General features: G+C 50.8%; 2 protein-coding genes and 1 long non-coding RNA gene across 6 annotated transcripts; 1 reads left to right on the forward strand and 2 right to left on the reverse strand.

Annotated features, from left to right (window-relative positions):
- Positions 1-283: 283 nt before the first annotated feature.
- On the reverse strand, positions 284-17,555 carry LOC128138276 (IgGFc-binding protein-like). 2 transcript variants are annotated; one of them, XM_052779570.1, is made up of 14 exons: positions 17,269-17,555; positions 16,008-16,076; positions 13,818-15,065; positions 12,047-12,363; positions 11,059-11,389; positions 10,061-10,656; positions 8,398-8,962; positions 6,411-7,003; positions 5,272-5,845; positions 4,481-4,680; positions 3,463-3,843; positions 2,964-3,250; positions 2,765-2,799; positions 284-845 (listed from the first exon to the last, which is right to left on the reverse strand). In XM_052779570.1, exons 2-13 carry the CDS (start codon positions 16,072-16,074, stop codon positions 2,793-2,795), a joined length of 5,166 nt encoding a protein of 1,721 aa, XP_052635530.1. In that variant the 5' UTR covers positions 16,075-16,076; positions 17,269-17,555; the 3' UTR covers positions 284-845; positions 2,765-2,792. The 2 variants fall into 2 exon arrangements, with proteins under 2 accessions (XP_052635530.1, XP_052635529.1); XM_052779569.1 differs by lacking the exon at positions 2,765-2,799.
- On the forward strand, positions 2,485-20,282 carry LOC128138278 (uncharacterized). Of its 3 annotated transcripts, none has more exons than XR_008233981.1 (3): positions 2,485-2,657; positions 15,973-16,086; positions 20,080-20,282. It is a non-coding gene; the product is annotated as an uncharacterized LOC128138278 (long non-coding RNA). The 3 variants fall into 3 exon arrangements; XR_008233982.1 differs by lacking the exon at positions 2,485-2,657 and adding an exon at positions 6,984-7,065; XR_008233980.1 differs by lacking the exon at positions 2,485-2,657 and adding an exon at positions 15,059-15,192.
- LOC128138277 (alpha-tectorin-like) lies at positions 19,868-25,184 on the reverse strand. The gene is made up of 8 exons (XM_052779571.1): positions 25,030-25,184; positions 24,295-24,358; positions 24,146-24,181; positions 23,633-23,763; positions 22,849-23,130; positions 21,012-21,149; positions 20,106-20,296; positions 19,868-20,002 (listed from the first exon to the last, which is right to left on the reverse strand). The coding sequence occupies exons 1-8, from the start codon at positions 25,132-25,134 to the stop codon at positions 19,999-20,001; spliced, it is 951 nt and encodes a 316-aa protein (XP_052635531.1). The 5' UTR covers positions 25,135-25,184; the 3' UTR covers positions 19,868-19,998.
- Between the last annotated feature and the right edge of the window lie 1,057 nt (positions 25,185-26,241).

Genomic DNA, 26,241 nt, shown 5'->3' on the forward strand with positions numbered 1-26,241 from the left:
CACGGGAAATATGTTGGGGTGTTTCCTCGTGGAAAAATCACCATGTTTCACCGTGGGAGACGTGTTGGGTGGGTTGTTTGACTGTGGAAGCCACGTTGGGTTGTTTGACCATGGGAGACACGTCGGGTGACCTCTTTCCCCACGGGAAGACACGTTTCGCTGTGGGAAACCACACCGAGGTGTTTCCCCACCAACCGTGGAAACAGAGAAGACAATTCCCATTATTTTCCCCCCACCCCAGAATTTACAAAGCAAAAACCCCCCCCACAAACCCACGAGAAAAAACTTTGTAAAAAGGGTTTATTGAATTACCCAAGAGCAGGCAGTATTATACTGAAAACAGTCAAAGGGAATAGTGTTTTCTGGAGAAAAAAGGCTAGGATTTGGGTCTGTGGATCTCAATTTTATGTTTATTTCGGCTTGAGGTGTTTATCTCGCTTTCCTTCAGGCCACTCCGGAGCAGACGGGTCATCTCGGCTTTGCGCTCTACCTGAAGTAGATCAGGTCTTTAAAATACACCATTTTTTTCTCACCATTTGAGGCCAGATCAAGCGTTTGCCCTTTTTTTTTTGCAGGTATTTAAGGCCGTGCGACCTGGTGCTGTAGGCGCCCATCATAGCTCAGTGCCGGTTTTCCTCCTGCGCTTGCAGAAACTCAACCTGAGACGCCGGTTTGTGCTTCGAGAGGCACGAAAACCTCCGCAAAAATATTTACAAGAAGCGCGGGAACTGGTGTGCACGTGCGTGCGGAAATTGTCCTCTCGCATCAGTCCCCCGCGTGGTTTCGCCTACTGCATAGGGTAGACGGGGGCTTCCACTTCCATCCGCACGAGGTTGGAGGCGCGGCTGAAAAAAAAACGAAACGCGGGCAGCCGTCAGGGCCCCCCCTTGGAAGAGGAACCAACAGCCCTTCCTCACCCTCGTCATCGCAGAACGTTGCGTCTTCCCCAAAGGTGAGTTTTGCTCAGCGCGACCGTGGTTTTACGGGGCCGATCTTGTCCTCGGGTGTGGGATCGCGCTCAAAAAATTCCCAAGCCTGGCTACTGCCTTGCGGCGTTGTTGGCTTCGTCTTCCACGTCATGGGTGTCGCCAAAAATTTGCAGTTACCTCCCCACCCACCACCCTGTTGTTGCGACCTTGTCCGGTTTCGCTCGGGAGCATCCTCGTAGCCAGCAGCAGAGGGGAAGCAAGGGTTAAATGGTTGGGTTGGGGCACGTTTTGGGGTTCGGCGGTGGTGCGGAGGTGCCGTGCAGGACAGGCAGCGCGATGCGGCGGGGCTGGGGAAGGTGGTGGAGGGAGGGGGAGGCGGTGGGTGCGCAGGGGCGAGGTGTGCGGGCAAGCAAGCAGAAGGTGGAGATGGGATGGCCGTTGGGGAGATCTTCGTTGCCCTGTAGCGGTGGCTTTGGGGTTGCTCTGTGTTCAGTAAAACGGCTCTAAATTGGGCAAAATGGCTCTAAATTGGGCAAAATGGCTCTATATTGGTTCAGTAAAATGACTCTATAGTGGGCAAAATGGCTCTATATTGGTTCAGTAAAATGGCTCTATATTGGTTCAGTAAAATGGTTCTATAGTGGGCAAAATGGCTCTATAGTGGGCAAAAAGGCTCTATATTGGGCAAAATGGCTCTATATTGGTTCAGTAAAATGGCTCTATAGTGGGCAAAATGGCTCTATATTGGGAAAAAAGGCTCTATATTGGTTCAGTAAAATGGCTCTATAGTGGGCAAAAAGGCTCTATAGTGGGCAAAAAGGCTCTATATTGGTTCAGTAAAATGACTCTATAGTGGGCAAAAAGGCTCTATAGTGGGCAAAAAGGCTCTATATTGGTTCAGTAAAATGGCTCTATATTGGGCAAAATGGCTCTATAGTGGGCAATATGGCTCTATAGTGGGCAAAAAGGCTCTATAGTGGGCAAAATGGCTCTATATTGGTTCAGTAAAATGGCTCTATAGTGGGCAAAATGGCTCTATAGTGGGCAAAATGGCTCTATATTGGTTCAGTAAAATGGCTCTATAGTGGACAAAATGGCTCTATATTGGGCAAAATAGCTCTATATTTGGCAAAAAGGCTCTATACTGGGGAAGATCGCTCATTATTTGGCAAAATCACTATCTGTTCAACAAGAGCAACTTATATTCAGCACGATTGCTCTCCATTTGGCACGATGGCCCTATATTCAGCTGGATCACGCTATATTCGGCAAGATCGCACTGTATTAGGCAAGATCACCCTATATTTGGCAAAGTTGCCCTATATTCGGCAAAATGGCTCGGTATTTTGCAAGAAAGCCCTGTGTTCAGCAAGATTATTTTCTATTGGGCAAAATTACCCTATATTCAGCAAGACCATTCTATGCTCGGTGAAACCTATCTAAATTCAGCACTCACTCTATATTTGACTCTGCTTCTCATGGGGACAAACCCGAGCAGCTTAACGAAGTAGAAGGCATCCCATGAGGCACCAAAGAACTATTTTTTTTCAGCTTGATCTTGTCTCAGTTTTTCTTTCTACAAAGAAAACTTCCCTGGGCATCGTGATTTTGGTCGAGAGCCGTTTTGTACAGGATGGCTGCCATCGAAGCTAAGGCATCGGGTGTCTACTCTTCACACGCGTCTAAGTCTGGCCCATGCTGGGGCGCCAGAAACCCCCAATTATTCAGGTAATTAATTAGGGAGGGTCGAACAAACTAAGCCTTATCCAATCACGGGGCTGCAGGAGCATTTGTAGTGTGAGATGTGACAGCAAAGAAGGACAAGAGTCACTTACCGGAATAATTTCCTTGGGTTTGTGTGTGTCAGTCGCTGTGGATGAAACCAAAGAAGATGGAGAAGTCCTTTCCGCATGCCGCCTAGCCCAACCCGTTGATGCCCCACGGAGCTTGTTCCCTACCCTCTTGCTTGCCCAGGCTTAAAAAAAAAATATCAGCCCATGGTTTGGGGGGGGTGGGTCTTTTGGGGTCACTCACCATCCCGCGAAATCCCTGGCTTTCCAGGCATCAACAACCTCTGCGATGTTCCTCACGGTCCGGCCATCAGGCAGCTTCAGGTCATCGCTGGGGTCGCCGTTGAAGTTGCCGCAGGGAGCGCAGAGCCGGTTGACCAAGGCGGCCCCTACGGTCACCGTCACCTCCCCGCTGGGGCTGAAGAGCACATCCATCCCTGACGTATGGGAGACGGTGATGTTCCCTGCCACCGCGCTCAAGGAAATGGCTTTGGACACCGCGGTTGGGAGGCGGGTGAAAAGACCATTCACCTGCAGCGAGGCAAACCGCCAGAAACGGGTTAAAAAAAAAAAAAAAATCCAAGACCGCCCCGTAAAAATAGTACGGCACAAGGATACCATTGGGTTGAACGCCTAAGAGCCACTAAGGGAAGAGGAGATAAATCCCACCCCGATTCCACGCCTTAATTTAATTACTCAACTCGCTCATCCGCAAGGGTTGCCCGCGCCCTGCCCCGACTTACCCACACCTCCATGTTGTTATTCACAGTGATGAAAGCTTCGCGGAAGAAGACGAAGACGGCCACGGCAGCCGGGATGCTGTCGTCCCGGCACTCGCTGACGTCCACCACCACCTTGAACCAGTTGGGCGACTGCTCGTCGCAAAGGGCGGTGACTTTGTAGGTGCCGCTGGCGAGGAGCCTTCCGCCGGCGCCGTCAAACGTGGTCAAGGAGGCCCCCGGCGAGACCCGGCACTGGCCTTCCCGCTTGACGCACCGCTGTGCCCCGTCCCGCGTGGCACAGACCTCGTCCGGCGGACACCGTATGTCCTCGCAAACAAGTCCCTGGGAGAGGTGGCAATTGCATTTCTTGGAGCAGTTGCTGGAGATGATGGTCTCGCCCGCCTGGAAAGGAAAGGCTCAGAGGTTAATCCACACGGACGCCGTCTCCAAATTTGGGGAGGAATTTCCCACCTTCAGGCGGGGAAGAAATCCCAGAGAGAGGAAGAAAAACCATGAGGTGGAATTTGTGAAACTCAGTGGACTAATTGTCCTTTTTCCCCCGGTCCAGCAGAGCAAAATACGCATTTTAGGATGTTATTAATTGCATTATTTTAGACGTGTGTCCTTAAAACGAAGTGGCAACCCACCTCGTTGAAGGTCGAGTCCCAAAGCCAGTTGCATCGACTGAATGGGACAACCTCATCAAAGATGGAATCCCCAAATCCAGTGCATCATCTAGATGGGACAACCAACCTCACCAAAGAATTCCCCAAACCTGTTGCATCGTCTAGATGGGACAGCCTACCTCACTGAAGATTGAGACCCAAAGTGAGTTGCGTCAACTCAATGGGACGACCCAACTCATCAAAGATTGAGGCCACAAACCAGTTCCATCATCTAGTCAGGACAACCCACCTCATTAGAAGACCGAATTGCCAAACCGGTTGCATCACCCAGACGGGACAACCCGCCCCACATTCCTTCCTCAACCCGATTTCCACCAAAACCGCCGACGCCAAGCCTCGATGGTCAACCTTACCTTGAAATACCGTCCCTGGTGCGTGCAGCCGCACTGCTCCAGGGACACGCAGGCTTCTCCATCGAAGAGGTAACCGTCATCGCACTGGCAGCCCTCAAAGCACGTCCAGCTACACGGGGCTGGCACGGATAGGCTGGCGCAGGTGAAGTCGCAGGTACGGGTGCAGAGCTCATAGTGACTATGCGGTGGGCAGGAGAGGGCTGGGAAAAAAAAAAAAAAAGAGAGAATTACCATTATTTCCACCCCCAAAAAATTATGACCATTTTTCCCGGACCCAGTGGAGCATCCCCATGGCTGACCAATGGTCTTGGGCATCTCTGATGGCTCCAAAAGATGTTAAGCCAATTGAATCCCGCTTTTAACATCCAAGTTAAAGCATTTGTGTAGCACTAAGCACCTCGAGGCAAAGTAGAGGGATGTCCATCTCGAACTCATTGGACGCAAATATTGATGTTTTGGAGGCGGGAAGCTGGAATTTCTTTCTTCCAGGGTGTTTTGGGTGGGAAATAGGTGATTGAAGCCCCAAATTGAGCTTTTGGGGGGGAGGTTTAAAAATAAATGACGGATTTTGACAGATTTTGGGGGGGAGTTAAGCAAAAAGCAGCCTTGCGTGATATTACACAGGTCATTCGTACGTTGCCTTGGTCCAGACAGCGAAGGCGAGTTTGCCTCAAAAGCAGGAAAAAAAAAGCCACGCTTGCAAAATTGGGGGATTTTTTCTGGGGGAAAACGTGACTTTGGAGGAAAACAGGAGCTGAAGTGGCTCCACGGAGGTATTCCGGAGCACTTACGGCAAAAAGCGGTCGTTCTCCACCCGCCGATCTCGGCCCCGGCGGCTTGGCAAGCGGCGACGTAGGCTTGGAGGCTGTGGCACAGGACGTCACGAGCGCCGTTGGCGGCACAGACGTCGTGGACGCAGTGGTTGAAATACTCCACCGGGCTCACCCGTGGGTGACACGGCCCGAAAGGTCCCGCCGGATCCCGGATGAGCCCGCAGGAGTCGCCGGCGCCGTAGGGAGCGGCGTCGGCGGCGTCGCACGCGGGGCAAGCCTTGCCGTCGCAGCCGTCGCTACACGCTCCGTCCTTCACCGGCACCTTCCAGGAGGTGATGAATTCCTCGGAGCTCTGCGCCAGCGACCCGCCGGGCAACTGGAAGTCGTCACCGGGGTCCCCGTTGTAGTTGCCGCCCAGTCCGCACACGCGACCCCGGTAGGAGTCGGGGATGGTGACGAGGAGGTAGGTGGCCACGTTGTAGAGGAGCCGGAGGCCGGCGGCGGACTGGAGGACGACGTTGTTCCCTTCTTGGCCAATCCGTAGCTTCTTGTCCTCCGTCACCAGCGGCAGCGTGTAGCGCTCCCCGTCCACCTGGGACGCGCACGTAGGATGGGGAGGGGTTTGCACGCACGCGTGCAACCGGGGGATTTGGCGTGCACGCACGCGCCAGGGGATGTTGCACCGACGGGCAGGGACGTCGCAACTTCTGGATCGGGGGATTTTGCACGCAGGCACCGGGGGGGGGGATTTTGCACGCAGGCACCGGGCGATTTTGCACGCACCGAAGGATTTTGCACACGTGTGTGCACCGAGGGACAGGGACATCCTGACTTATTGGAGTGGGGGAATTTTACACGCACCAGGAGATTTTGCATGCGCGCGGGATTTTGCACGGATGAGCGCGCCGAGGGGTTTTTGCGTGCAGGTGCGCACCGAGGGATTTTGCACGGACGAGCGCGCCGAGGGGTTTTGGCGTGCAGGTGCGCACCGAGGGATTTTGCACGGACGAGCGCGCCGAGGGGTTTTGGCGTGCAGGTGCGCACCGAGGGATTTTGCACGGATGAGCGCGCCGAGGGGTTTTTGCATGCAGGTGCGCACCGAGGGATTTTGCACGCGCTCGCGCACCCACGAGGTGCGCGAGACCCTCCCAACTTACCGTCACCTCCCACTTCTGTCCCCTCTCCATGCTGACCGTGTACCCGTGGATGGAGATGACCACCTTCTTCATCAGGGCCACGTTACCCCGGCCGCCCACGTCGTTCTCCAGCAACACCGAGAAGTTCGTCAGCCGCCGCTCCGGCTTGCAGAGCCGCGCCAGGACGTAGGTGCAGGAGCCCTGGAGGTCGAAGGCTCGCCCGTCGAACGTCACGTAGTGTGGGTCACCAGACACCACCAGCCGCCCGTAGCCGGCGGGGTAACACCCCAGCACCCCGTCCTCTACTCGACACTCCTCGTGGGCGCTGCAGAAGACCTCCTCGCACTCCACCACCCCGTTGGCTTTGCAACGGCATCTCTCCCGGCACGAGGCGTAGAATTCCTCGCCCTTCTTGTAGTAGCGCTCCCGGTGCTCGCAGCCGCACTCGCCCGCCGGCACGCATTCGTCGCCGCTGAGGACGAAGCCCTCGTCGCAGAAGCAGCCTTCGGTGCACGGCGTCGGCGCGCAGCCCTCGGGGACGGCTCGGACCCGACACGTGGCTGGGCAGCTGCTCCCGCAGAGCTCGTAGTGCGAATGAGGGGGGCAGGAGGGGCCTGCGAGAAGCAGAGGAGAAAATATGAAGCCCCGGCTTGGATTTGCGGCTGAAAGCGTCAGGGTGAGTATTTCCATCATTGCGCTGAAGTTTGGGGGGGGCAGATGCAAGCGAGTCCTTGGTGGTGGAGCATCGATATCACGCTGGAGGGTGATGGGGATTTATTTTGCATTCCCCTTCCTTGCATTAATGAAATACGTGGCGGGCGATGGGGATTTATTTTGCATTCCCCTTCCTTGCATTAATAAAATACGTGGCGGGTGATGGGGATTTATTTTGCCTTCCCTTTCCTTGCATTAATAAAATACATGGAGGGCAACAAGGATTTATTTTGCATTCCCTTCCTTGCATTAATAAAATACATGAAGGACAATGGGGATTTATTTTGCATTCCTCTTCCTTGCATTAATGAAATACGTGGCGGGTGATGGGGATTTATTTTGCATTCCCCTTCCTTGCATTAATAAAATATGTGGAGGGCAACAGGGATTTATTTTGCATTCCCCTTCCTTGCATTAATAAAATACGTGGCAGGCGATGGGGATTTATTTTGCATTCCCCTTCCTTGCATTAATAAAATACGTGGCGGGCGATGGGGATTTCTTTTTCATTCCCCTTCCTTGCATTAATAAAATACGTGGAGGGCAACGGGGATTTATTTTGCATTCCCCTTCCTTGCATTAATGAAATACGTGGCAGGCAATAGGGATTTATTTTGCATTCCCTTTCCTTGCACGAAGGAGGAGCGCGGAGGGAAATACTGATTTATTTTGCTCTATTGCATGAAGGAGGAACAAATTTTGCTTTGGAGATGAGTTGGAGGAAATTTTCCCGCGTCCGTATTTGCATCTAAATTCATTCATCATTTGGCCTCGGGGCTGTAGAGGGAGAGGATAAAATAATTTTTCTGGAAGGAATGGTTGAAAATGGGGCAGATAAATCCTATTCTTTCATCAGCCCAAAGCCTAGGGTGCAAATCCGAACAAATCTTGAGTGGTTGAGCATCAATATCGCTCCGAAGAGCGATGGGGACTGATTTTGCATTCCCCTTCCTTGCATCAAGGAAGAATCTGGAAGGCAATGGGGATTTATTTCGCACCGTTGCATGAAGGAAGGAATTAATTTTGCTTTGGAAGCAAGTTGGAGAGGATTTCCCCACATCCGTATTTGCACGTTAACTCATCGTTTGGCCTTGGAGCTGGGGAGGGAGAGGATAAGCTAATTGCATCGCAAGGCGATGTTGGAAAAAGGGCAAATAAACCCAATTTTGGAAGCGTTTTGTGTTTCCATTGGCTCTAAGCAAAGCCAAGAGCGGGCGCTTGGGCTCGAAACCTTATTTTTATGGCCAAGCATGTGTGTGTGTGTGGGGGGAATCCCCTTCTGGCCCCGGCTCACCGCAGAAGGACGGCGTCCTCCACTGCTCCACGTCGATGCCACGGCTCTGGCATTCCGTCACGTAGGCGGCGATGGCTTTGCACAACGTGTCCCGGTGGCCTTTGTAGTGGCAGGCATCGAAGGCGCAATCCTCAAGGAACGGCGTGGGGTCGATGGCGTGGTGGCAAGCCCGGAAGGGCCCCCCAGCTCTGGCGATGACCCCACAATAGCCGTCGCCGCGGTAGAGCCGTTTCTGTTTCTCGTCGCACACCGGGCAATCCCCCACGCAACCGGCCGAGCAGCCGGGGACGTCTCCCACCTTCCAGCTATCGGCCAACTGGATTTCATCCGCGGCCCGTTTACCGTCCCGGGTGACGAAGTCGTCGTCGGCGTCGCGGTTGGCGTTGCCGCAGAGGCCGCAGACGGCGCCGGCGTAGTCGTCGGGGAGGATGACGCGGGCGTAGCTGTACCAGTCAAAGCTCACCCGCAAGCCGAAGGCGGTGCGGACGAAGCCGTGGACGCCGCTGTGGTAGAGCTCGAACTGGTCCTTCTGGGTGAACGGGAGCTCCACGAAGGCGCCGTTGACCTGGAGAAGGTGGAGAGGTCGGCGGTGGCACCGGTTAGCAAACGGCTCGCGCGACCCGCTCGAGTTTGGGGCGGGGTTTTTTTTTTTTTTTTGCAAAAAAAGATTTCCGTGCAAATGCAAATCGGTTGAGATGCGAGTGGGTTTTTTTTTGCAAAACCCTTCGCACGGGGGGAATTTCCGGGCAAATTCGAATCGGTCAAGTTTGGGGTGGTTTTGGTAAACACTTTGCGTGGGGAGAATTTCTGGACAAAATGCAAATTGCTTGAGATTTGGGTGTTTCTGCAAAACCCAGGAAGGATTTCCAGGCAAATGCAAATTACTCAAGATTTGGGTGTTTCTGTAAAAACTATGCAAATCCCTTGAGATTTGGGCGTTTTTGCAAACCCCTTTGCACGGGGAGGATTTCTGGGCAAATTCAAATCAGTCGAGTTTGGGGTGTTTTCGGTCAACACTTTAGATGAGGAGAACTTCCATAAAAAATGCAAATCTCTTGAGATTCAGGTGTTTCTGCAAAAACCTTTCGCATGAAGAGGATTTCCAGGCATAGGGTTCTATATTAAGTGGAAAATATTATCGTTCAGCGAGAGAAATAGTGGAAAAGTTGTAGCTAACCCTTTTGTGCAACACTTTGGCTAAAACGAGGCGAGAATTGGACCTTTCCCAAATTAATTGAGTCAGTTTGCAGCTGTCAGGAAGAAAGGAAATCTAAACTCAGAAAGCCTCGTGGGAGCAAAAAAAGGAAGCCGAAGACGTCAAGCAAAGTGGATGCTTTTGAATGTGGAAGTATTTTTGCTATTATTCATGGATATTTTTCACTCGCTTAGTCTGCCAGAGTGAAAACTGGCTGTTTCCAGGACACCATAAACAAATTGTAGGGGTTTTTTTCTTTTCTTTTTTTTTTGTATGAACTTCTTTAAGTGTTTAAAAATAAGGTGTTTAAATCCAACCTAGCTCCTCAGGGCTCCCTCTGGAGACGGCAGACAGAAACCGATGCTTCCACAGTGGTGCGCATGAGGAAAAAAAGGGCGATTCGGGGGGAAAACATAGCAAATAAGCAGTTTAGATGCAAGCTGCACGAGGTCCTCATCGGACACCTACCTTGACCTTGCGCGGATGCTCCTGGCTCATGCTGATGACGTTGCCGTAGACCTCCAACGTGACGGCTTTGGTGAAGGACACGGCTTTGCTGCCCCGGTTGTTGTTCTCCACCTTGACGGTGAAGGGGACCAGTTTGGGGTCCTGAGCGCAGAGGGCCGCGAACTGGTAGACGCACGTCCCTTGGAAATCGTATTTCAACCCGTCGAAGGTCGTGTAGTGAGGATCGCCCGTCCCGATGCAGGTAAAATACTGGTTCGCCTGGCATTTGGGGACGCCGTCGACCGTGACGCATTTCTCATGGGCCTTGCACCCAGCCTTCTTGCAAGCCACCTTCCCCCCTGCCTCGCATCGGCACCGGCTCTGGCAGCTCCCGTCCTCCCAAAATTCCTCCCGGACCTTGTAGGAGCGACCGTTGTGGAAACAACCGCAGGTCTCCGCTGGGACACATGAGTCATTGTGGAGGACGAAGCCCTCGTTGCACTGGCAGCTGGCCGTGCACGGCTCGCTGCAGGACGCGGGGGCTTTGGGGTCGGTGCAGGTGGCAGGGCACGCCGTCCCGCAGGCTTCGAAGTGGCTGTTTTTGGGGCATCTCTGAGCTGTGGGGATGAGAAGAAGGTCTCGAAAAAAAAGGGCAACGCAAGGGATGAGCTAAGCACTTTCCTTAGAGGGACATCAGGCTCCTACGTCGGCTCGGTTGATGCCCGCAAGTGATTCAGAGTCCCCGAGATATCCCATGGGCGTGGCCCTCAGGAACCTGCCCCCCCGTAATTCTGTGCGTTACGGACATCTGAAGTCAGATAAGGTGCGTTTTGGGGTGGTTTGGCATGAAAAGAGCAACACAACCCTTCCCCAATGCTGGCAATGTTGGTTGACGCCTACAAGCATCAACTTGGTGGGCTGGGCAGCAGCTCTCAGGCACCCGTGGCCAGATCCCTGTGTGGATCCCCTTCTTTCTCCCCCAAAATGCTTAGGGACCCCCCCCCCCCATCTGAACTCACCACAGCCTGCTGTGTCCTGCAGCGTCTCCTGGTCTTCACAATCATCCCGGCAGGAGGGATCTCGCCAGCTCTCAGCCCAATCCTCCACACTGGAAGCCTGAGTGCCACCAGAAAGCGTCATCTCGTCCTCTGAGTCCTCGTTGAAGTTGCCGCAGAGTCCACAGGTGCCCCCAAAATAACTGCTGGGCACCGCCACCATTATGGCCCAGTCTTCGTCGTAGGTCACCTGCAGCCCAAAATCCGTTTGCAGGATGGTCCGACCCTCGTTTTGGGAGATCTGGATCCTCCCCGCTTCCAGGGTGGCTGGTAGGCTGGTGGGTTTGTTGTTGACCTTGGGGGAAAGGAGAAAAAGAAGGGTTCAATCTCATCGGGGGGTGGCTTTGCTAAGAGGTCACAACCCCAAAAAAACATCTAGATACAGTCAGAAAAAGAAATTTCTTTCAGGAAGAAGCAATTATCAGCATAAACCAGCAATTTTGCCCCGCGTCCTGTAGATACGCAATAAGCTTTAGCGGGAAAAGATCAAAACCCAAATGCGCCATGGGAAAACCCTCTCCTTCAAATTCTGAGCTTAAAATCTCGTTTATGTTAAGACCACTGAACTCTACAGCTGGGAGAAACCTCGTCTAACCTTGTAAAACAGACTTACAGCTCGCTTAGACTCCCTTTTTGTGGTAGATCTCCATGGCTAGTGGACCCCATGGATAAATCCAGGCTTACAGCAGAGTTGCACCCTTAAAATTGCCTTTTTCTTGAAGCTAACCAAAAAGCAAGCACGCTTTAATTAAAGACACCTCGAGCCAGGTGCAAAGCACCCTCTCCTTTGCCACGTCTTGATTTGTAATGCAAAATTTCCCAATACTCCGTGGTTTCGGTGGTTCTCCTCCTTTTTTGGTTTCAACCTCGCCCGCCACGATGTTTTATCCGCTTCCACTTGGCACAAAAGGCTTTCTCCAGAATAACGCCGCCACGGCCTGGAAAAACCCACCTGGATTTTACCTCCCTCTCCTATGTGGATGGAGATATTGTAGGAGTACACGTAGATGTTGGTCAACCACTCCTTAAAATCGCCTTCGCTCTTCTTCTCCTCCACGACGAAAGGCACCAGGGTGGGATCGTTGCCGCAATACTTGGCAATGGTGTAGGTGCAACCGCCTCGGACGTCCACGGTCATCCCGTCGAAGGTGTGGTATTCCAGGGACTGCGACCCCATGCAGGTTCCCATGTAGTCGTGCACGCACACGGCCTCCCCCTTCTCCATCTTGCACGTCTCCTTCACGCGGCATTGGACGAGCTGGCAGGGATCTGGAAGAAATCACACGCGATTATTTGGGGGGAGGACTTCGCTGCCAGATGGGGCCTCGGGGACAGCGCAAGCATCGCCGTCACCGAAGACGGTCAACCAGCACCTCCAGTTCTCTACTATATTAAAGCTGGGATTTAGCCCGGGTGGGTTTAGTCACCTTAAGCTTAGACTTGAACACGTGGGTTGATCGCTTGAGGCTCCTTTCATTGATTCTTTAATTACAGATGATTGATTTACAGATTATTTATAGATTAAAATTTATCCCGGGTGGGTTTAGCCACCTTAAGCTTAGACTTGAACATGTGGGTTGATCGCTTGAGGCTCCTTTCATTGATTGTTTAATTACAGATGATTGATTTACAGATTAAAATTTATCCCGGGTGGGTTTATCCACCTTAAGCTGAGACTTGAACATGTGGGTTGATCGCTTGAGGCTCCTTTCATTGATTCTTTAATTACAGATGATTGATTTACAGATTATTTATAGATTAAAATTTATCCCGGGTGGGTTTAGCCACCTTAAGCTTAGACTTGAACATGTGGGTTGATCGCTTGAGGCTCCTTTCATTGATTCTTTAATTACAGATGATTGATTTACAGATTAAAATTTATCCCGGGTGGATTTAGCCACCTTAAGCTTAGACTTGAACATGTGGGTTGATTGCTTGAGGCTCCTTTCATTGATTGTTTAATTACAGATGATTGATTTATAGATTAAAATCTATCCGAGGTGGGTTTATCCACCTTAAGCTGAGACTTGAACATGTGGGTTGATCGCTTGAGGCTCCTTTCATTGATTCTTTAATTACAGATGATTGATTTACAGATTAAAATTTATCCCGGGTGGATTTAGCCACCTTAAGCTTAGACTTGAACATGTGGGTTGATCACTTGAGGCTCCTTTCATTGATTGTTTAATTACAGATGATTGATTTACAGATTATTTATAGATTAAAATTTATCCCGGGTGGGTTTAGCCACCTTAAGCTTAGACTTGAACATCTGGGCTGATCGCTTGAGGCTCCTTTCATTGATTGTCTAATTACAGATGATTGATTTACAGATTAAAATTTATTTAATTTAATTATAGATTATTTCCTCATAGGTTATTGATAGATGCTATATTTATAGAAGTAATATCCTCTCCTAAAACGGGCCAAAGCCATGTTGGATTAATTACGCCCTTTTAGACCTGCCTATCCCTGTACTACAAGACAAAACCTTGAGTTTCAGCTCAAACCAGCTAATTTTAGATACTTTTGAAGATGCGAGCTCCGCGTTTATCAGCTATGGGGATGGAAAGGGGATTTTACAGACACCCGGCTTGGAGGACTAAATTTTGACTCCTAAAAAAGCGTGAGTTTGCCTCGCATTGCAACCACGCTTTCGGGAGGGGGCAGCAGGGAAGCAAAAAGGGGGTTAAGGGGGCTGGAGGTGGCCATGGGACACTCACCACTGTCGCAAACAGCCGCCGACCCGTAGGCTTTTTGCTCCCGGATCCCTACGCTGAGCAACCCAAAGGGAGACGTCTTGTGCTCCACCGTATGGACGGCAAATTGACTGCCCAAACTCTGCCCGGCCCAGGAGTAATCGGTGCCCGGGACAGGTTTCCACGCGACGTTTCTCAATGGCATTTTGTTGAGCATCGTTCCAGACGTCTCTGAGGTCTTGGCGATCAGCAGGGCGTAATTATCGTAACCCTCCAGGGCAAAGATTTTATAGGAGTGGCAGTAGCTGGAGACATCTGGGATGGTCATAAAAAACGGGTCGTAAGAGATGGCATCTTTATTACCTCCGTCGGCAAAAAAAATGACCTGGATGCCAGCGTTGGCAGAGAGGTACAAGGTATTTAAGGCTTGGAGTCCATAGAGCGTTGACCGGCTGGGCCGTAGCTCCCGAACGGACTTGGTCACCCCGTGTTGAGACTCCACGCGCGTCGGCTGGGAGGTGGAGACGTAGATGATATCAGACTGAGTCTCGAAAGGCAACGGCGGCACGATGAAGGTGGTGCCCCAGCTGGAAACAGGCTGGAGCTGCTCCACCAAATGGTCGCAGTGGGCGAACCTGGCCAAGCAAGTGTGGCCAGTGAAGACGGCTACGGGTTTTTGGGCAACGATCCTTGTGCCGGACATATCGGATGGGCTTTGGAGCTGGGCTGCTTGGAAGGGCTCCAGTCTGATGGGGAGCACTGAGCCCCGGGGGTAAGACCGGCCTTGGTAGGTCACCGCGGCTTTGAGGTGTACGTCAACCGCGGTGGGCTCATCCCAGGCGGCCACCACGAACTCGCCGTAGCGGTCAGTGCCCACGTTGGGTGTCACAACGTGGTACTCTGTGCCCCAGTTGTGCACCGGGTATATCACGGCCGAGTCAACCGAGGTGGGTTTCTCATTGACCATCACCAAGGAGATGGCGTTGTTGGCCCTCACCACCACGGTGTTGTCAAAGGTTTTACTTCCCACCATCTCCGCTTGAGGTGGGATCTTCACCAGGATGGTTTGGCCTGTGGTCGCCTGCACCGTCATCCTCAAGCCTGGCTTCTTCATGGAGATGGTTACAGACGTGAAGGGCGAATAACCTGTGATGAGCAGCTTGAAGTCGCTGTTGAGGGTCTGCTGCAAACCGTTTTGCATGAAGGCCACCACAAAGTCTTCCCCCAGGTGATGTGGAGCCGACGCAGCGACGCTGAGCAAGTAAAAAACACCTAGAAAAGCCCGAGGAAGAGGAGAGTTTGCCATCAGTGCCTTCATCATCCATAAAGTCGGATTTGGCAACCCTAGCTGGGGACCAAGACTCAAGTTGGGCTTGAGGTGGCACCCGATTTAATCTTGGTGGATAAGGAACAGCGATGTGGTGGGCTATTGATTTGACGGAATATTATTTTGGAGAAATAACCACTTAAATTAACATTGATTTGATGGACTCTTGATTTGAGGGACTATTGACTTGATGGGATATTATTTTGGAGAAATAACCATTTTAATTAACATTGATTTGATGGACTCTTGATTTGATGGACTCTTGATTTGAGGGACTATTGATTTGACGGGATATTATTTTGGAGAAATAACCATTTTAATTAACATTGATTTGATGGACTCTTGATTTGATGGACTCTTGATTTGAGGGACTATTGATTTGATGGACTCTTGATTTGAGGGACTATTGATTTGATGGGATATTATTTTGGAGAAATAACCATTTTAATTAACATTGATTTGATGGGCTATTGATTTGACGGACTGTTGATTTGATGGCTTATCAAGTTGGAGAAATAAGGTCTGTCAATGTGAACAAATATTGAATTGAAGAAATTATTTTGAAGGAGTATCGATCGAGAGGACTATCAATTTGAAGACATGATGCTGAAGGACCATGGCTGGTGCTGGATTGCAACCAGGGAGAAAATTGCCTTATTTTCAACCAATCCGCCCCAAAATTTGTCTTGGGTGGGGTCTTTGCCTCTTGGTTTCCCCTCTACGTGTCACGGGGTGGGGGGGATTTTGTCTCTTCTTAATCATTGCACGGGAGGGGGGTGCGAAATATGGCCTCTTGGACTGGAAAAATCTTATTTTGAGGCAATTCACGTTTTGGGGGGGGGAATTTTACAGGTTATGCTGCATTTCTCTGTCCTGTTTGAACTCACCCCATAACACGACGGTCCAGACCCGCAGCGGCACGTCAACTTTTCCCCGGCCCGGGTTGCCATCCATGGCTGCATGAAGGTAAGAAAAAGATCACATTCTCTGTTTTTTTTTTAAATTGCATTTCTGTTTGCCCATGGCCCAAAATTCTGAGGTTTATTGCGCTTGCACGTCCCAAAATTTAACATTTTATTCCATTCGAATTCGCATGCATCCCCCAAAATCTGTGGGTTTTGCCCTTGCACTCATCCACAAAATAAGTTTTATTGCACTTGCCCCAAAATTCTAGTTTTTCCACTCACACACACCCCCAAAAATCTGGGTTTTTTTCACTCATACTCATCCCCAAAGTCATTATTTTATTGCACTTACACCTGTCCCAAAATCTGCTTTTTTGGGGGGCATTTACACGTGCCCTCCCCCCCATCCAAGGACCGCCCCCCCCCCAATCACTTCACATCTCCATGGAAACCGACCCAGGACGATAGATTTGGGTCCTCACAAATTTTTACAAAATTCAACTCCCCTCTGAGCATATTTGCTTTTTCCCCCTTTCCTCCCTCTTTTTTACCTATTTCCCCATTCCCCCCCCTTTTTTCCCCTCTTTTCCTTTTTACCCTTTCCTCTCTTTTTCTTTTTTCCCCTTTCCTCCTTTTTTCCATTTTCCCTTTCCCCCCCTTTTCCCCTATTTCACTTATTTTGCCCCATTTTTCCCTTTTCTCTCTTTCCCCCAATCCCCTCTTTTTCTCCTTTTCCTCCTTTTTCCTTTTCCCATTCTTTCCCTTTTTCCCCTATTTCCCTTGTTTATTTTGCCCCATTCTTTCCCTTTTCCCCCTATTTCCCTTGTTTATTTTGCCCCATTTTTTTCCTTTTCTCTCTTTCCCCCCAATCCCTTCTTTTTCTCCTTTTCCTCCTTTTTCCTTTTCCCATTCTTCCCCTTTTTCCCTATTTCCCTTGGGGCTTTTTGCCCCATTTTCCCCTTTTCTCTCCCCCCCCCCCCCAAATCCCCTCTTTTTTCTCTTTTTCCTCCTTTTTCCTTTTCCCTTTCTTCCCCCTTTTTCCCTTTCCTCCCCTTTTTCCCTTCTCTCCCCCTTCCTCCCCCTTTCCCCCCCCCCAGATCCCCCCAGAAATGGTCAAATTCAGCTACTACCATGAAAAAACCCAAGGCTGGGGGGATATTTGAGGAATGTCCAGACTTACTTTCACACGTCAGGCTCTTTTCTGGAAAGAAATATATTTATTTTTATATATATTTAACCTTACCTGCCTCTGGTTTTTATCTGGGCCCCAAAATCTCCGTTTTTGTCCTCAAATCCTCGATGCAAATGCCAAGAGCAATGCCAGGGCAGGCGACTGCTGCTTCTCCCTTTATAATTTTTTGCAGAAAAGGGGAAAAAAAAAAGACAAATACAGACGACCCCAGGGGACTGACCCACCCAGCGCTTTGACATCATTTTTGGCGAGAAAAAAAGGTGAAAATGGGGAGGAAAACATTGTTTTGATTAAAGCCGGGCCAGGGGTTGATGCAAATGGCAAAAAAGGTCTGAATTACTAAATAGGGATTTTTTTTTTTTTTTTTTTGCCGGTGTGGTTGAAATTGCCCCAAAATTACAAGCGGGGGCGAGGGGTACGAAAGGGTGGGGATATTTTTCTGCAGAAACAGGGTGCGATAATGGGCCAAAAAAGGCAAAAAAAAGGCACTAGAGGGGGAGGAGGGAGGTTTTTTTTCAAAAAAAGTCCCTTTTGGGGGATGACGAATAGGGCCAGGGTGGGGGGGGGGTGAAGTTGTGTGTTGTGTGTGTGTTGTCGTGTCGGAGCGTGTTGCGGGTGCAACATTTTGGGGGTGTTTGTGTCGAGTTGCGTGTTGTGTCGTGTCGGAGCGTGTTGCGGGTACGTTTTTGGGGGTGTTTGTGTCGAGTTGTGTGTTGTGTCGTGTCGGAGCGTGTTGCGGGTGCAACATTTTGGGGGTGTTTGTGCCAAGTCGTGTGTGTTGTGTCACGTAAGGGCATGGGGGGGGGTGTTGTGTGTTTGTGTGTTGTGCACATGTGTGCACCCCTCGTGTGTGTTGAATGTTGTGTTGCACGCACGTGTTGTGTTGGACACGTGTTGCGTGGTATGCAAATGTGTGGTGTGTTGTGTTGGACACGTGTTGCGTGGTATGCAAATGTGTGTTGTGCACCCGTGGTCACGCGTAGCGAGTGTCGTGTTGTGTTGCACGTGTGTGTTGTGCACATTGCGTGCCCACCTAGTGAGTGTTGTGTTGTGTCGCACACATATGTTGTGCACGCGGTCACGCCTGGTGTGCCCTCCTAGTCTGTGTTGACGTGTTGTGTTGCACGTGTGTTGGGTGTAGTGCACGTATGTGCACGCTTAGTGTGTGTCGTGTTGTGTTGCACACGTGTTGTGTTGCACACGTGTTGTGTGGTGTGCAAATGTGTGTTGTGCACATGCACACACCTAGTGTGCGTAGTGTTGTGGTGTTGCACGCATGTGTTGCGTGTAGTGCACACGCGTGCACGCTTCGTGCGCGTTGATGGGCGTGTTGCCCGCACGTGTTGCGTGTAGTGCACGCGTGCGTTGACGTGCAAAGGTGTGTCATGCACATTAGCGTGTAGCGTGTTGTGTGCACGCGTGTTCTGCTGTGCACGCTAGCGTGTTGTGGGTGCCCCAAGTGTCGTGCGCAGCGTGCACATGTCGTGTGCGTGTGCATTGTGCAAAAACACTTTCTCTTTAGGGAAAAAATTCCCCTTTACGGAAAAAATTCCTCTTTAGGGAAAAAATCCCAAATTTGTGGGGTTTTAGGTGATTTTTTTTCCTGTAAAATTTGTATTTTTCGCCAAAATTAGTCACTTGGGCTCTTGGTGCAATCCTGACCTCACGTCCCTGCAGGAAAATGCCCATAAATGGGAGAAAAAATCCAGGATTATTACAAATAAAATGAGCCCAGAGCATTTGGAAATAATTTTTTGGCATTGTCTGCAAAAGAGGGAGAAAAAAATCATAAATGCATGACATCATAGAGTACAAGAAATTATTAAGAAGTTGTGCACGGAGCACAAAAAAAATCATGCACACCGGCAAAAAACATATTTCATGCACACAGAGTGCAGAAAATCATAAATCTGTGCTCGTAGAGGGCAAAAAATGATAAATTTATGCACACAGAAGGCAAAAATTATACAGTTGTGCACACAGAGGGAAAAAAAAATCATAAATTCGTGCAAGCAGAAAGCAAAACTTCATAAATCTTACAGCTAGAATTAAAAAAATCATAAATTCACACAGAGAGAGGGGCAAAAAACCGTAAATATATGCACAGAGAGTGAAAACAGTAATAAATTCATCCACAGAGGGCAATAAATCATAGATTCGTGCACACAGACATAAAAAAATCATAAATGCACGGAGAGACGTAAAAAAATCATAAATTTGTGCCCATAGAGCGGCAAAAAAAATCACAAATCCATGAAGAGGCGGGCAAAAAAAATCATAAATTTATGCCCATAGAGCGCAAAAAAAATCACAAATTCATGAAGAGACGGGCAAAGAAAATCACAAATTTATGCCTGCAGAGGGCAAAAAGTCATAAAAGCGTGCGTGATGTAAAAAAAAAAAAAAATCATAAATTTATGGACACAGAGGGCAATAAATTGTTAATTGGTGCATACAGACACCCCCCCCCCCATATATTTGTGTATGAAAAAGGCGAAAAATCATAAATTCATGCACATAGAGTGCAAAAAAAAAAAATTAATGCACAAAGAGGCCAAAAAAAAAGACAAATTCATGCACACCTAGTCCAAAACCCCCTCAAAGCACACGGCCACACGTGAGAAATGAAGACGACGCAGGAGCTGCCATGTCTCAGCTGCAATTTTATTGCTCCTGTAGAGGTTGATGCGTCCCGCTGGGCGACCTCGTCCTCCGCGTGTGACGGGGGGATGATGGGGCCGGGGACAATGGGGACGGTCCTTCCGCCGCAGACGCTTTGATTTATCTGTGGGGAGAAACCAAGAACTCAAGAGGAGGAACCGCTTTTCCAAGCCATTCTCAAATTCTCCCCTTTTTTTCTAGGTTTCCACCCCAAAACCCCAACCTACAACCAGCAGTTGTTGCTGTTGGCGACCTTGGGCGCCTCCGTGGGGACACCCGTCACCTTAAAGTCGTCTACTTGGAAGACCCAACGCCCTGGGACGTTGACGTTGGAGGTCTTGGTGATGTTGATGATGGCATCGGTCTGGGAGCCAGGGATGTTGTAGAAATTGGTTTCATCTCCGCTGTTGAAGCCGGCCTGGAAAAGGGGTCAAAATGGAGGATTCAGAGGGTTAACCCCACCCAAGGAATTAATGGCATGGGACAACCTCTTACTGTTGGCGGTGGTGGCCCCAAAAAATGTTACGGGCCAACCTCCGATCTTCAGGGAACCTGGTGGTGGCCCCCCAAAACGTTAGGGGCCAACCTCTGATCTTCAACATCGTCGTCACCAAAAAGTGTTGGGGCCAACCTCCGATCTTCGGCGAACCTGATGTCATCCCCAAAACCACGACAGGCCCACCTCCTACCTCCGGCAAACCTGGCATTGTCCTCCCAAAAATGTTACGGGCCGATCTCTGACCTTCGTCATCTTTGTCCCCAGAAGACGGTATGGGACAACCTCCTACTATGAGTGAACCTGGTGTTTTCCCCCCAAAATATTGTGGCTCACCATCCTAGCATCGACGTTGTTGTCCCCCAAAATGGTAGAGGACAACTTCCAGTCTTGGATGAACTTGGTGGTGTCCCCCAAAACCATTATGGGCCAACCTATCTTCGGTATCGTCTTCTACCAAAAAAATTATGGGCCAAAGTCCTACCTTCAGTGGTTTTTTTCCCCAAAAACGTGGTGGGGCAAAGTGCTTCCTTCAGCAAATCTGGTGTTATCTCAAAAAAACCATTACTGGTCAACGTCCTCCCCCCATTCCTCAACTCGTCCCTTTTCCCTCTGCTTTTCCTTCAACCCCACGTACGTGGGCCGCGGTGCCTCCGAGACCTGTGTCGGGGTCACCGTCACTTGCTGCCCCGGTAGTCCACTGGATATCCCAATAATTGAGGATGATGAAGGACGTCTTGGTGTTGGTGGTCAGGACGGCTTGGAAGGTGTTGCCCTGCAAAAAGGAAGGAGGAGATGCCACCGTCAGCGGTGGGATGAGCAGGTAGGGATGGGATTTAACCCTGAGGGCTGCACGCGGGTGTAGACTCTTTGCCCGGAGCTGTGCAAGGAAGCTATCTTGGCGGGGTATGGCCCAATCGGGTTGGTTTTTTGGTGTCTACCTTCAGACGAGTACTTTTGGTGCTCTACCACAGGCTCTTTCTCTGCACGAGGCGGCCAGAGGAACAGTGTAGTGGAAAAACTGGCTTTCAACGCAGAAAAAAAAAAGTGAATTATTTGGGGAGTGAAGGTTTGGATGTGATATCTGGATGACTAAGGATAGTTGGGGAGCTCCATGGGGTTTTGTGTACCCACGCAGGGCTGGCAGGTAGGACAGAGGGACCGGAGGATACACGCTTACCTCAAAAGTCATGAAGGCACATGAATGGGTGGCAAGGACCAATGGCTGGGTCGTGAAGGCCAACGAATGGGTCGTGAAGGCCAGGAACGGAACGTGAAGGCCAAGAAAGAGGTCTTGAAGGCCATCAAATGGATTGTAAAGCCGACAAATGGGTCATGAGACAGACAAATAGGTTGCGAAGGCCAACGAGTGAGTCGCGAAGGCCAACGAGTGGGTCGCGAAGGCCAACGAGTGGGTCGTGAAGGCCAACGAGTGGGTCGCGAAGGCCAACGAATGGGTCGTGAAGGCCAGGAACGGAACATGAAGGCCAAGAAAGAGGTCTTGAAGGCCATCAAATGGATTGTAAAGCCGACAAATGGGTCATGAGACCAACAAATAGGTTGCGAAGGCCAACGAGTGAGTCGCGAAGGCCAACGAGTGGGTCGCGAAGCCCAATGAGTGGGTCGTGAAGGCCAACGAGTGGGTCGCGAAGGCCAACGAGTGGGTCGCGAAGGCCAATGAGTGGGTTGCGAAGGCCAACGAGTGGGTTGCGACGGCCAACGAGTGGGTCGCGAAGCCCAATGAGTGGGTCGTGAAGGCCAACGAGTGGGTCGTGAAGCCCAGTGAGTGGGTCGCGAAGCCCAATGAGTGGGTCGCAAAGCCCAATGAGTGGGTCGCGAAGCCCAATGAGTGGGTCGCGAAGGCCAACAAGTGGGTCGCGAAGCCCAATGAGTGGGTCGCGAAGCCCAATGAGTGGGTCGCGAAGGCCAAATGGGTCGCGAAGCCCAATGAGTGGGTCGCGAAGGCCAACAAGTGGGTCGTGAAGCCCAATGAGTGGGTCGCGAAGGCCAACAAGTGGGTCACAAAGGCCAACGAGTGGGTCACGAAGGCCAACGAGTGGGTCGCGAAGCCCAATGAGTGGGTCGCAAAGGCCAACAAGTGGGTCGCGAAGGCCAACGAGTGGGTCGCGAAGGCCAACGAATGGAATGTAAGGCCAACAACTGGGTCATAAGGACAAGAAGTGGGTCATGAGAGCCAATGAGCAGGTCGTAAGGCCAACACATGGGTTGCGAGAGCGAACGGATGGGTGGCGAAGGCCAACCAGTTGAGCACCTGCAGCAGAGCTCTGGTTTCGGCTTGTCTAGATCTTCAGTCACCGAACCGATGACGGATTTGAGGCCATGATTCGCTTGGCTCTCCGAAACGCGCCCGCCTGCGGCCACGTGCTCGTCTCTGCACCGAGTCGGGGTGGGATTAACTAATTTTTCATGCGTGTGACCTTATCTGGCCATCAAGTCATGACCGTGGACCTTACCTTATTGGTGGTAGAGCCGTAGTAGGCCACGTGGTCCCAGGTGGCCACGAAAGCCCACGTGGCGGTGTAAGGGATCTTGGGGAAGTATTGGTTGATGTCCTTGGTGACGCGTGCCAGCAGCGTGGGGTCAGTGGTCTCTCGGTAGAAGACATCCCCTCCCCTCACGTTGTCCACGTCCCCCCAGTACGGGGCCACGAAGGTGCGTCCATCAGCCAGGGGGAAGGGGTCGGGGGTGTATTGGTTGACCCGGGTGTCGAAGGAAATCACACCGTTGTTGTTCACCTGCAAAAGACACCGGGTCAAGCCCAGGGTGGCGGCAACCTATGTTGGAAGTCTGTCGCGGGGTCAACACCTTGGCTTGGTTGTGGTACCCTGGAGATGGACACCGGACCCAGATGTGGTCTTACCGCTGACTTCTGCATCTCTACCACCATATTGGAGGTGTTTAGGTCATTATTGCATCTACAGCTCTGTCAAAACGAGGGGAGGGGTGGGATGTAACACCCTCAAGTTGGCCATGGACCTCCCAACCACTGCTCCAGAAGGGTGTTGTTCTCCTCCCGAGACCCACCAACCATACGAGGATGCTTTGATGCACCAGAAAAAAAAAAACAAAACAACCCTTGCATTAAGGCAACCACGTCAACCCCATGAATGGGTAGATTTTTGTTGAGGGGCAAGTGACAAAACGGACTGGAAAAGGGAGCAAAAAAAACCCAAAAGGGGAGCGGAATCGGAAAATGGAGAGACACGCAAGGAAGAAGCGGAATTTTGGCTCACGTACGTAAAGGGTTCGGTACTCTTTGCCGTAGAAGGTGAAGGGCACGGCGAGGGAGATCTTCTTCGATGACCCATCATCAAGTTTGGGGTTCTTCTGGTCATGCTGCTCCAGACCGTAGGGGTAGAGCAGGGATGCTGCAGGAAGGCAGAGGCTGAGGTATTGGGGGACACCCCCCCCCCAACCTCATGCATTTTGGGGTGAAGCCTGCCAGATTTGGGATTCCTGATTTTAAATGGGACCACTTTGCTTCAGATTACCTAAAAATGGCGTTGACTTCTCTTGGGTGTCCAACGGTTGGGGTGACAGCGGGGCTGAAGGGAATTGCCCCATGGGAATTGCATGGGGTACACCCAGATTTGAGGGCAAACGGGGCAAAAATAGAACGTTTGATTTTTCATATACCCACGACGTAGCCACGAGGAAGCTCTGCTCCCTTCTCGCTTCCCGAACTGAACGACGCCATTTTGGGTGGAAATACCATGTATTAATGCAAGAACCCGCACCCCAAATACCCACCTTTTTCTTGCACCGGTTGGACGTTCATCACAGCTCCTGGAAAAGAGACGAGACGCGGAATATTAACCCAGGAACAACCATCACCCGTGAGTTTTCCATCTAGCAGCATCCTCAGAAAAAAACTGTATTTTTTTTTTTTTCAAACCTACCTAATGTCAGGAGCAGGAAAGCGACAGAGGGCTTCATCCCAGCTCTTGCAAAATTGTCAAAATTCTGTAAAAATTAAAAAAAAAAAAACAAACCCACCCAACAAACTGATGAAACAGCCCAACGATGCTCCGGAGGTGAAAGGGTTCTCATTAAAATACCAGCCGACCTCTTTTCACGGCATTTTTGCCCCATGACGTGCTGGAGTTGAATTATTTTGACCATTTTTTAAAGAACTGCATGCCTAGAAAAGTTTTTGTTTTCATTGCTGACCGAAAGTTGGGAAAAAAATCAGATTTCCTGAGTGTATTTTAACCCTTTACTCGTCCCATTTTGCCTCAACCTGGGGACCGAACCCAGGGGTCCTGCCTATGGGAATCACCCCTCGGAGCAAAGCTAGGCATAAATTGGAGGGGGTTTGGTGAAAAAAAAATAAAAAAAAACAACCTAGGTGTTTTCCTGGCTGGAAAAAGAGAAACTGAGGCAGGATGGAGGATGCACGAGGCGATTTGATGAGCACCCACGTGTGCATTTTGTGGAACGAACTCGGGATCTGGAGCAGGACAATCCTTTGCACTGAATCGGGGGCTTTTTTCAGGAGCATTTCTGCTCGATTTGTGCAATTTTTAAGGCATTTGAAGGGAGAGCGACTGCTCGAATCCGTGCATTTTAAGCGATTTCAAGCGAGAGGATTGAAGGGAGCGATGGCTGCTCGCAGTGGGAATAAAATCTCTTACCTCGATATCTCGCCGCGTCCTGATTTCCCTGGGAAAAGGTGGGAAGAGGGAAAAAAGAGACACCGACACGAGCTCAGCCACCGAGAAATGGGTTTTCTGTCGCATCCTGCCCCTTCTTTTAACACGCAGCCCTCCTGCCCGCCCTCCACCACGAAAAAAAACCCACCCCGTAAACACGGCGGAATCCGCCAACTTTCTGCCTATCAAAGCAAAGCGGATCCGTAATCCCCCGAGGTCTCCGAAAAAGCAGATTTCGGGCCACGGGAGACGTTTGGCTCCTCCTGATGTTTTTTTTTTTTTTTCGAATCCCAGATAAGGTTTTGGCAAGGAGACGCGCAGTTCTCAGGAATTGCCATAAGGGAGATTTCTGATTAATCTCTGAAAAAAAAACCCCAAACCAGTTTCCCCCTCGCTCCCCCTGGGTCACTGGGCAAAATGTGTTGCGGGTGCATCGTTTGCGGGGGGGGTGATGAAATTTTGGGGGGATCTCAGAGGTGGGGGGGAAGAGTGAAAGGCTCGGAAGGGTGCTGGGGTGCAGCTGGGGCCGGCGTGCGGCAGGATTTATTCGTCTGAAGACATTTGCAACAGCAAAGAAATATTCAATAATATTAGCAGGGGTGGCTGTGGGTCTTGCACCCATTGCAATGTCTCCTGTGGGTGCTGCACCCGTTGCAATGTGTCCTGTGGGTCCTGCACCCATTGCAACGTCTCCTGTGGGTCCTGCACCCATTGCAATGGGTCCTGCACCCATTGCAACATCCCCTGTGGGTCCTGCACCCATTGCAACATCTCGTATGGATCCTGCACCCATTGCAACGTCCCCTGTGGGTCCTGCACCCATCGCAATGTCTCCTGTGGGTCCTGCAGCCATTGCAACATCTGGTCTGGATCCTGCACACATCGCAACGTCCCTTGTGGGTCCTGCACCCATTGCAATGTGTCCTGCACCCATTGCAACGTCCCCTGTGGGTCCTGCACCCATCGCAATGTCTCCCATGGGTCCTGCACCCATTGCAACATCTCCTGTGGGTCCTGCACCCATTGCAACGTCCCCTGTGGGTCCTGCACCCATTGCAACATCTCGTATGGATCCTGCACCCATCGCAACATCCCCTGTGGGTCCTGCACCCATCGCAATGTCTCCTGTGGGTCCTGCACCCATCGCAATGTCTCCTGTGGGTCCTGCACCCATTGCAACATCTCGTATGGATC

The sequence above is a fragment of the Harpia harpyja genome, unplaced genomic scaffold, assembly GCF_026419915.1.
Source record: "Harpia harpyja isolate bHarHar1 unplaced genomic scaffold, bHarHar1 primary haplotype scaffold_224, whole genome shotgun sequence".
NCBI lineage: Eukaryota > Metazoa > Chordata > Aves > Accipitriformes > Accipitridae > Harpia > Harpia harpyja.